General features: G+C 36.2%; 1 protein-coding gene across 1 annotated transcript in view; it reads left to right on the top strand.

Moving 5' to 3' along the window:
• Karybeta3 (karyopherin beta 3) overlaps positions 1-3,878 on the top strand; it is an 83,284-nt gene extending 79,406 nt beyond the window's left edge. The window contains exon 17 of the mRNA XM_067088372.1: positions 1,024-3,878. Coding sequence (XP_066944473.1) covers positions 1,024-1,182 — 159 coding nt within the window. The 3' untranslated portion in view covers positions 1,183-3,878. The remainder of the gene's footprint in view (positions 1-1,023) is intronic.
• Positions 3,879-12,243: the final 8,365 nt, after the last annotated feature.

Raw genomic sequence — 12,243 nt, 5'->3', positions numbered from 1 at the left:
CAGTTCCTACACATAGAAAGTGTAGGTCAACAGTGGCTGTAGGCCTTGGGAACAAACATTTGAGGAAATTGTCAGAATCTTCATCATATTTGACTTATCTAGTTATCCAATAGTTAAAAAAAAACTGCAAATTATTAAGTAGAATTTACAGTTTAGTATCAAACTTACAAGCTGTATGGTAGACAGTGTGTACTCTGGGTTGGGTGAGCTACCATATAATGTGATAACAATAATGAAGAAAATGAAGTTGTTAGTTGCCCAGCCAGTATTGCAATTACTCTGCTGAGGGTATATGTAGTTATCCCTTTTAGTGATTATTTAACACCTCTAGAACCCATTATTATTATTATCAGAAAATTACAGATATATAATTAATATAGTTTTGAAGCATATGAAACCCAGGGGTGGTTACTGGAATCTTCATTAAACTTTTGGTTTCATTCATTTTATGTACAAATACTTTAGGAATAGTTGACACTAGCCAGTCCCTGTATGCAGAGAATGTCAGCACGGGAATGCCCAACCTCAGTCTACAGTCAGTATCAAATTTTGTAAACAAATTGGCATAAGAAAATTTTCAGTTATGATTTTTTAGATTTGTTGAACGTAAATTTTTAAAGTGTAATTTATTTAATCTAAAAATTAACAGGCAACCCCTTTTAGCAGTCTTTAAAAGTTAGTATTTTAACAAAGCTTGGTAAAACTACGTAATTATAGTACATAGCAAGTGAAGTTATAAAGTATGAATGATTCTTGGTTGGTATGTATTACACATTAAAGTGAGGTCTTGGTAAATTTCCTGTTTTATCAGAACTACTAAAAATGAGCTATGCATGTCTCACAGTATAGACTGTACTATATTGTTTTGGGGGAAATACAGGGAGATTATTACTGATGGCTTTTTTCATATCATTGTACACAAATTACTTGTATACCATCTAGAAAAGATTTTGTTTGAGCATAAGTTTGTGGGCATAAAGCCTACCTACTAATGTAAATTTTGATCATGGAAACTCTTTACAGGCATTCAAGAGAGAAGCAGTAGAGAAGGAAGCAGAAGTCACAAAGCGTATGCTAAATATTGTCCAGCAGTTGCAAGCTAACCCTGATATGTTTGAAGCCTGTATCAGCCAATTAACGCAGGAACAGCAACTTGCCCTTCATTCATATCTTACAACATAGCTCACGGAGAGTCATTAGGATTTAAATTTTCATAATTTTATTACCTTTAAAATAAAAATCATTTAGCTATTGATAATCACTTTGGAAGTTTTCCAATATATCCAAAGCACTATGCATGTATTAGTTCTCCACACTGCAATGCATCCGTTAAGGTGTTTCGAGCTCCGTTGGCAAAAGAGCTTTGGTAAACGGCCTGTGTGTGTTTACAGTGTATCCAGTTCATCCAGCTACATGGATATTTATTTTGAATTTCTCTGTATAGATATTAAGCTGTATTGTGATGAAATGATTAAGGTTAGTTGAACTTAGACTATATTGCCTTTATTTTAAGATAGATTTTTGAATATTTTGATAGATTTGAATAATTTGATATATTTACAGTATTTTATTGCCATCAGAGAAATCATAATGTGAACTTTGTAGACTTCCTTTGATATTAATTATTTAAAAAAATACACTGAGTGTATATTGAAATATATATTTATAAATACAGTAGTTGAAAGTTTTTCGTACAGAATTCAATATTGTTAGGAAGGTATCTATAGGGTACACTGTAGTAGACAAATTTTTTATGCCTTACTGTTGTTGTTTGAAAGGGATTATCACCTAGGCTTGGGCCACCTGGCTGCCCAGAATCTTTCCATCCATCTTAAATCAAAGGATGTAGTGTTCATCTTTGCCTTCAAATTGTTTAGTGAGGATTGTATGGGCACTAAATCACTTCATTTAACTATGGATCATTCCGTGAGCCACCAGTGGCAGGTGTCATAACTTTTAATTGTTGCTGTTTTGGTTCATTGTCTTGTGTCAAGCCATTATGAGTGTTGTCTTGGTTCACTGCAGATTCTTGGCAGAGTTGACATAATTTGGAATGACTGTTCTTGCAGACATCTTAGATCTGGAATTTCCAAAGATGGACTCTGTTTATCCTTTCAACGGGTATGCAGCATTGGCTCCCATGCATTACTTAAACTTTTACTCCCATGGATTCTTGCGCACCCTTGTTAGTGTTGTTTTGTCAGCATTATCTGTGTTGTAAGTTTATTTATCTATGTAGTTGATGGAACTCCACTAAAATGCTCGTATTTAATTTTGGTGTTATTGTGGCATTTTTGTAGTTTTATAAGGGGCAGTTTGTGCATTTTTTTTTTTGTATGTATAATGTATGTTGTGTTGCAGAATATTAGCAGCAGTTAACAAGGGTAAGCATGTTCATTATACTCCCTCCATCTCGAGGGCAACTCTGGATGAAACCATTAGTTTGAGGAGGCTCTGTCTTGGACTCTTCACTGCTCAGTTATAGAATGACAATGTTACTTGTGGTTCTCATTTAACGTGGGAATAGGAAAATTATTTTCGTGCCAACTATATTCTTCATAAGTTACTTAATATGAAAGCACTAATGAAGTAGAATCTGGGTTGTACTTGGTCATCAATATTAAAGATTTTGTTACATTGAAATGGATTTGTTGCAATATTGGAAATTATCTTTCTCCAGGGGAGTGGGGTGAAGAGAGAGAAACACTAATGACACTTCAGTATAAGTACCAAAGAAAAAACTTAATTGAATCCTATATATTAGTTTGGTCGCATCAACATTTCTTATTCAGAAATGCCTTCAGTTACAATTCCCTACTAACACATGCACGCTTTCAGACGTGTAGTTTATAGTTACCTCTCATAATCTTTAGGCTAAACCATCTTACTTTTTTGTTAAGTTTATCTGCTCTGTGAGTAGATTGTATTGTCTTGTGAAACCTTGTGGTTGTTAAAAGACTTGAAGATGGATTGGTATTTTTTTTCCATGTACGTCACTCACTCAGGTCCCAGCTTCTGATGTTGCTTTTCCCTGGTCATGTTGTAGGTTTATTTTTATACTTATTCCCATCTTGCATCGGGGTATTACATCAATGGCATGAGAAGTAGGGATTCAGTCATCCAGTGGTTTCATTACTTGTATGTAGCTCTATTAGCACCTTTATATTAGGGCCCCAGTTCTTAGCATGTTGAAAAATGGGAGTGCTGGCTTTTCTATAAAGGAAGTCTAGTTTTAATTTAAATTTGTCTATTAATTATTACTCTCTCTGCTTGACTTCTTGTAAAGTCAGCACAGCTAACTTTTGCATTCCTTACAGCATTGTAGCAAAAGGCTTTGTGATGTTAGGAATAACAATATTACTGAGAGCCAAGATTCATTTCAAGAGGGTAAATATATATATATATATTTATACGTGTAAGGAGACTAGATATTACGGACAACAACTGTGATAGAAGTGGTTTCGAACGTAATTATGCCAATTGGTAAGGAAGTCTGTTAAATTACTTGTAAAAGTTTTTTGATGTTTGAAGTAATCAGTGTGGTTTGAGATTTTTTTGTGTAATCAGGTTGGCAGTGCTATCATTGGGTTTATTGGGATAAAATTCTATGCACATAATATAGCAGCAGGAGTTGGCTTATATGCTTCTCTTGATGTCAAGCGGAAAACTTAATGAATATGTAAAGACTGAATGCTTGGTGGATGTCTCATTATTATATGAAATAAAGGACATCCATTGGGTTTTGTAAGATAATTTCCACCATTATATATTCAGTTTGACATGTAGATGTAGTAACATCTCAAAATTGAAGCCTTTTCAACTGAAGAGACTTAGTGTACATATTCTTCAATTCAGTATCAATAAATTGTATCATATAAGCATTGTTTTGTTTAGTCCTCTGATAAGTGATTATGAGTAGAGGTATGAATATTGAAAAGGTTTGCTATACTGTGTAACCCATTTTTATCTTAATCAGGTAATTTATCAAAATTCTCCCTGTAATATTAGAAATTATTTCAGTTGGATTTAGGAAGAACATTGCATTTCCAGAAGGCTAACAATAAATTTTATTGCCTTACTTTCATGCATATCAAGAAATTGGTTAAATGACAGTCAAGTTTTGTACAAGATGTCCAGATTTGCTTGGAAAACAAAAGTGGTATGAAAAATTAATTTCAGTATGTACATTATGACTGGAATAACAGATCACTATTGAATGTGGAATAATAGATTGCTTGTGTATCGTGGTCAGTGGTAGTTGAAGGTGTCTTATACAGAGGAGTGATATTTTGATGGAATGCAGTAAAACAATTTTTAAAGCTGCGGCTCTTCTGGCCATGAGAATAACTATTACACAATCACTAAAGATTATGATTATAGTATAAGTGCTTAAAGTAATGTAACTGAATAGGGTACATTAAGGTTGTTCTCAAGGGAATATGTGCTGTAATACTCAACGCCATAGTGCGCTGCAGCCTTCTGCTGACTTAACAATGAAAAGAAATGCTTAGTGGGAATGTTTACCTGTGACCTGAGATGAGGGTAGCTCTCCCATTTTTTTGTCAGCCATGTAGCTGTACAGTTGTCTGTTGACCTTTCATCTTGCATAGTTGAGATTTGATTGTTTGTGCCCTTTCTTTGCTTACACTGTAGCATCTTGCCCTTCCAGTTTTGTTACTCTCCTTCCACAGCCCTGTGCTCTATTGATAGTGCAGTTTTCTTTTGTGCGACCTGACCATGTGAATGACCTCCTTTGTCTGAGCTAGTGTGCTACCCACGTCGGTCATCAACCACTATTTCCTAGTGTGTATATAGCTGCGATGGAGGATATGAAATCCTTAGTTTGTCATCATTTAGCCAAATTCATGTCCCTGATTGCAGTAGATTTCTGTGTGCATTTTGTTTTGGAGCGAGTGTAAGAAGAAGCCATGTGTGAGGAGTGTTGGTTGGCTTTTCCCCAAGTGGTCTCTCTGAAAAACTCAGTAGGAAGAAGGGTGGTTTGTCAAGAGAACTACTCCCTACCCAGCTGCACTTCCTACTTCACCTAGGCCATCCCCTGTGATGGCATCAGAGCTTCCCCCAGTCTCCACGACAGATGGAGGATCTCGTAAAGAAGTAAGGATGTTTAGGCAAAAGGTGATGTCCCTCTTCAGCAAGCGATGGCAGGTGATCTTCAGAAGGCCCTGATCATCTTCTAACATGGAGAACAATGTCCCACACAAGCGACAGGTCAGTATCCCTCTCCCACAGAGGTCAGCAACAGGGACAAAATTGCATCCAAGGAGAGATAGTGAGCAGATTCTGCTGGGCCCCCCTCCCCCCTTCCAAGTACCAGAGACTGGGGAGTCCTGCTCTTCCTCTGCTGGTAGGACCAGTATCTGCTATTCCCCATCAAATCATCTTGGTGACGTCCTCATTGGTGTCCTGTGTCTCTTCATCATGACACTGAAGATAGAGATCAGCACCTAGAGCAAGTGATGAGCAGATCATTGCGGAGCAGCAGCAGGACAGTGCTATTAAGAGTTTTGAGCAGGCGAGGCAGTTCTCGAACTGGCAGCAACACCCTTTCCCTGCAGCGTCAAAGGAGAGAGAGCTCCGTTGGTCTGTCCAGCAGTGGTGTTACCCCGTCCTGGTTCCAGAACAGATCGATTGCAGACACCACCCTACTTACGAACATTCAGATAAGAACAGATGGTCAGAGATACGAACAGATGGTCACAAGTTGAAATTGTATTTGGAGCGCTCCCCTTTGCCATCTGCGAGTTCAAATTTTGTTTTGTGTGCCTATTCTGCCAAGTAAGAATATTTACAAAAACAGAAGAACACAAGGAAGAAGAACCTGTTCCTTTAACCCTTCCCTAATTATCCTGAATATTCTTGTGATTAACTACTGTACCATGTGTTCTTACAATCATGAGAATACTTGTTCATACTCATAAAATATTCCTATTTATTTCTATCTTCCCGATTTAACTTGTTCTTTGATAAGTATACCTTAGTTTAACCAGACCACTGAGCTGATTAACACCTCTCCTAGGGCTGGCCCGAAGGATTAGACTTATTTTACATGGCTAAGAACCAATTGGTTACCTAGCAACGGGACTACAGCTTATTGTGGAATTCGAACCACATTATACTGAAAAATGAATTTCTATCACCAGAAATATATCCCTCTAATTTTAACTGGCCAGCTGGAGACTCGAACTTGGGCCTAGCAGAGTGCGAGCCGAGAACTCTACTGACTCGTCCAACGAGGAACTAAATCTGATGAATTCCCATTTTCTATATTTCCTCTCCCGCCTATAGGAAACATTTAGTATGCATTTTTGTCAAGAGAAGGCACTGTTTACTTTATGAACTTCTAGTGTCAAATACTGCTCCAGGAAAATTCTCTCCCAAGTTCATAACTTTCAAAGCAAGGAAAGAATATTAAATTTTGAATGTTGCATGAATCTAAGTTTTAATTTTATTTAAGTAACTAACCAAGTAATTGCATAGCTATTGGTTTAACAACCACGGCAGCCTAAAAATTCAAAATTCGCAGTAACTATTCAATTGCCTAGTGTAGGTGACTAGACACCACCCACTTTCGGGGTAAAGAGAGGAGCAACATGGCAGAGAGCTCAATTGTTTTTCTGCCGGCGATCGACCAACATCATTCTTTCCTGCAAGCCCTCCATCATCGTTTTTTGGTGATGTACTCAGAATTCGTCATAACTTTCAAGGTTCAGGCAGTGGTTACTGTATTGTCTTCAGCAGAATAATAAAAATTTTGAGTTTTTTTTTGATGTATTTTGTTTTCAATACACCCAAAGCATTTAGCTAATGATTCTTTGGGCTTTGTTAGTTACCTAGTTATTCTTTGCTTTGTTTTACCTTACTTTTACTTACTAGCATGTCAGATACTAGTTCTTCCAGTGCTTGCTTTTGTAACAAGGGATGTAAAACTAGGTTAGTTAAGTAGTCAGTTGACTCTCATACTAAATGTGTTGAGCATACGGACAGGATTGTGACACTGAAAATACCTGTATTGAATGTCAAGACTGGGGTGAGAAGAAGTGGAAAATTTAAAAATTTTTGTAGTGTTTTCGTCAACCAGACTAACTACAAGGTAGTCTGACAAAACATGACCGGACATTCCAAGTTTTATTCACAACTTAAAAGGAATACATTTTAGCAAGCATGCTTCAACGAATGGCAGGAAGTCAAAAGCCAAAACCTACAAACATCCGCTTCCTAGCTTAAACAATGGGCACAAAAGAACACGTACATTATTTCAAAGTGATGTTTCTCATTCATTAGCAATACATATCACTCCTCCCCCCCCCAGGTAAAATTACATACTTTGTTCTATTAACCTATCAGGTTTTTTTTATAATTTGAGTAGACCTCTTAAAACAACACCTGGCCTACTCTGGGGTTTAGGAGTTTCCTTAACATCAGTTTGTACAGAGTTTGGATTACACCTATCCAGGAAACCATAATCACTAGGAATATTTATTACACTTGAGTCAATGACAACATTGGCATAGGAGGCACCATTGGAATACTGACATTGGGGGTGAAGACTCATCGGTTTCAACAGGATTATACAATTTCCTTTCAAAAAACTGGGATAAATGATGCTTCCAAAGTAAATTGCCATTTACATTTACAGACACTAAATAATTTCTTCTACCAAGAACTTTTGTGACTTTTGCCTCGACCATCTCTGGTCCTTTACCAAAATTCCTGGCATATATTGCATCACCCATTTTAAATTTAGAATCAACACAATCTGGAACTTCTTTTTTGTCTAGACATAATACTGTCTAATGGGCCTTTAAATTTCTTTCCAAACATTAATTCAGCAGGAGAGCAACCAGTAGAGGACTGCACTGACCTAAAAGAATAAAAACACTTAAAAATTTGCATGCAAATAGGTAACTTAACATCAAACTTTTTAAAATTCTCCTTGAATATCCTCACTGCAAGCCCATTTGTACTTGGATTATAAGGAGCTCCAGAGCAATGTTTAATATCATTTTTCTTAAAAAAATCTTGAGTCTCCTTAGACACAAAACAAGATGCATGATCTGACACAACTGAATCAGGTATTCCAAATTAGCAAAACACTTTCTCAAAGACTGTATGGTAACCTTCCGAATTAATAGTCTTACATGGAAATACATCAGTAAATTTAGAAAATGAATCAATAACAATAAAAAATTGATAATTTTCAATAGGTCCACAGTAGTCATGATGCAAGCGTGACCAAGGTCTATCCAGTGAAGGGGTTGACAAAGGAGATATGACCTTAGGTTTATGGTCAGCTACACAGAGTGAGCAATTTGATGTTGCTTGATTAATATCTTGGTCCATACTGGGCCAATATCTCATAGACCTTGCTTCTGCCTTCATGGCAACAATACCCTTATGCCCCTCATGAAGAGCATCCATGACACATTTTCTCAATATTTCAGGAACACACTACACGACTCCTGTATAATAACACTTCTTCATATAATGAAAGATCATGTCTTATTTTATAAAATGGCATTACAGAATCATCAATTTCGTCTACTTTAGGAAAATTCTCTTACTTGACACAACAGAGTATCTTTCTCTGTACATTCTATTATTACATCAAAATCAAGAGATTTATTATTATTCAGAATGTTTGTCAAATTGACATATTCTCCTGGTACTTAAAATCAGTACCATCCCACTTTAATGGTAATCTACTAAGGGCATCGCTAACAGTATTGTCTCACCTCTAATGTGTTCTATCTTAAACTTGGAAGCTGTGAGAAATAATGCCCACCTTTGAATTCGAGCATTTGACATTTGTGGAATACTCTTACAAGCATTAAACGGATGAATTAGAGGCTTATGGTCTGTCCTTATGATAAACTCTTTACCCAAAAGAAAATCAGAAAATTTCTTAACTCCAAACATAATTGAGAGTGCTTCTTTATCTATTTAAGAATTATTACACTCAGATTTTGACAGTTTTCTACTTTTTAAATCAAATAATGGATGTTTTACCCTTCAATTCTTGTTTCAAAACAGCCCCAACTCCTATTGGCTTGCTTCCACTTCTAATATCAACATAGCCTCAGGATTAAAATTTTCTACAATATTTGCTTGAGCCAAAGCTTCCTTAATAGCATTAAAAGCTTGATCATGAACAGCTAACCAATGAAACTTAACATTTTTCTGTGTTAGGTTATACAAAGGACATAAAATTGAACTGAACTGTGGTACCAACCTATTGTAGTAAGTACATAATCCTAAAAATGAGTTAAGGGACAATACAGACTTTGGAGTAGGAGCTTCTAGAATGGACTGAATTTTCTTAGGATCTGGCCTAGTGCCTTCACCACTCAATACATACTCTAAACAAGGAACTTCTCTTGTACTAATTTGGCATTTACTCTTGTTTAACTTAACATTTCTTTTCTGCAATATAGATAAGACTTGGCTTAACCTTTTGTCATGCTCCTCCTGGGTATCACCTACAATAATTATGTCGTCTAAAAATACTTGCACCCCTTCAACATTTGCTAATAACTCAGTAATAAACCTCTGGAATATACCATATACCTGGTGCAGACGATAACCCAAATAGCAATCTGTGAAATTTATATAAACCAAGGTGAGTATTCATAACCAAATATTTCTGCGAGTCTTTACTCACTGACAACTGTAGATAAGCATTTTTAAAATCTAACTAAGATATATATTGACAAGGACCTAAATTTGCCAAAATATCCTCTAATTTAGGTAATGGAAATGTATTAAAATTGGTTTGGGTATTTACATATTTGAAATCTACACATACTCTTACATCACCAGATGGCTTAACTACTGGTACAATTGGACTTGCCCAGTCTCCTGCATGCTCTGCTTTATTAACGATTTTACTTTTTTTTAATTCTTTCAATGACTTTTCAATTTTACACTTACAATGATATGGTACAGAAAGAACTTTGAAATATTTGGGTACTGCATTTTCTTTTAATTGTAAATTACTCTCATAATCCAATATAGGCAAATTCTCCTTTACCTGACAATTATCAAATAATTCCATGCATTTAGACACTGAATTATTACACTGTACAGCATCAACCTGCACCAACTGATACTTCAGCTTCTTCATTAAAGCTCTACCAGCTAGGTTCACATCATAATCAACCACAAAAAAAGTTTGACCCTTGGCAATTTTGCCATTAACTGCCACATAACACACTACTTCTCCATATACTATTATTTCTAATTCATCATAATTAAATAACTGCTTCTTTGCGGAGATGGGAACAACTGTAATTTTACTACGTCTCTTAGAAATAGTGGAAGCACCACTTCCGGTATCCAACTCAAACTCAATGGGAACATCATTTAACTTCATCACTTCCTGAAGGGGCTTATCCTCATTATTGAGAGATTCAACGCAGTTCAGATTAGTGTCAAAAAGTTTACACAAATCACAAGAGTGAGAAACTTTCAACTTCACTAGGTACAGCCGCCTCATTAAGAGAATGAACTTTTGAACCCTTCCCCCTCTTACTAAGGAACACTGAGCTTACATGACCTGTTTTGCCACAACTATAACAGATAGCATCCTTATATCTGCATTTATCTGCCCAATGATTACTACGTCCACAGTGGAAACACTTATTGGGCATTATACCTGGGTGACTCTTGGGTTTATTCTAAGCACTAGAACTAAAATTTTTGGGAATTCCTGCCTGAACTTGAATCACTGCGCTATTCTCAGCAGAACCATTCAGAGCAGAAGTAGACTTACATTACGTTACATAAGCTGTCTCCAAATTTGTAACCTTTGTCAGCAAATCCCCAGAAGATATTGTCTTAAATTCAAAAGGATCAGCTAACAGTACCTTGAAATAAACATCTTGGTCTATTCCAACCAATAATTGTTCTTTCAAACGTCGGTCGAATTCTGTTCCAAATTCACACTGCTGGGCCAGCTGTTTTAATTCAGCATTATACCCCTTAACTGCCTCATTCCCCTTCTTTTTTCCATGATAACTAGGCTTAGTAATAAAATGAGACTAAAACTGTCATTACTTCATCAAAAGGTGCAGCAGAAGGCAATCTTGGTGCAGTTAACTTAGGGTAAACGCTCGGGACGTGAAACACTGCGTATAATTCCTCCGCTGTTTGGGCACTTCCAGAAAATGCATTTAAACGCTTCCCCATCAGCATCAGTGAGACCTGTGCCCCCTCTACACAACAGGCCGAGACCTCTACGTTCCTATCAAAGTAATTCTCCTAAATTACGAAATAATGGTATATTTCCGATTAAACAGAAGTCCGTTAAGATTTAGCCTTGCTCGGTGCTAACTTACCGGCCATGACGCTCTCGAAACTTTTACTTAAAACACTTTAAAAATGGATAAGTGACGCCATCTCGATATTTGCCAAGTCATTTGTGTAAACAAACTGCCCAATTCCTGTGTTAAATCTACAAAATATTTGTGCCCATAGACGCTGACACCGTTTCCTCGACATCGGTGGCAAACGCTGGAGCCCATGCCCTGCTTGGACAGGGGAACTCTAGCGAATTTTCGGGACGTTAGAGTGCTAGATAATATTTAAATAACTAGGAAGCTAAACACCAGAATAAGGTTATAAATTGAGTAAATGTATTACGTGTTCATTATAATTCATTTGAAAATATTTGTTGTTGGAACAAACCAGATCCCCGATAAAAATTTCAACCGTTTTGCTGTGAACATTACGATAAAGCTATTTTTCGCGTTTTCCTACTGTTTTTTATTCATTAATATATCTTACACATACAGTGTATATATATATATATATATATATATATATATATATATATATATATATATATATATATATATATATATATATATATCGCACACACAGTGTAAGTGTTGTCACATATAATGGTGTTTTAAGTAATAATTTTGGATTTAAAACCTTGATTTCAGTCATGTACTTTGACGTCATGGCATCTTGACTCTCGTACCAATTGTAAATAAATTGTCATACTCAACTTTCTTGCATTTTTGACAAAGTGGTAACAATATGTACACATTACATGTCTCAGAAGTATACACATTAATATGGACGTAAATAAATTAAAAGTCTTAACAACAAAATACAACATTTCTATCGTAAACAATTCACTAATGCGTCGTCCGCGTGCGGATGTTTGTGGCAGCCAGATGTACAATAAGGCTGGAAAATTGTTCCGCCACAGTTTCGCTA

This window comes from Macrobrachium rosenbergii, chromosome 44 (genome assembly GCF_040412425.1).
Source record: "Macrobrachium rosenbergii isolate ZJJX-2024 chromosome 44, ASM4041242v1, whole genome shotgun sequence".
In the NCBI taxonomy this organism is placed as follows: domain Eukaryota; kingdom Metazoa; phylum Arthropoda; class Malacostraca; order Decapoda; family Palaemonidae; genus Macrobrachium; species Macrobrachium rosenbergii.
This window is presented reverse-complemented; position numbering and strand designations above follow the sequence as displayed.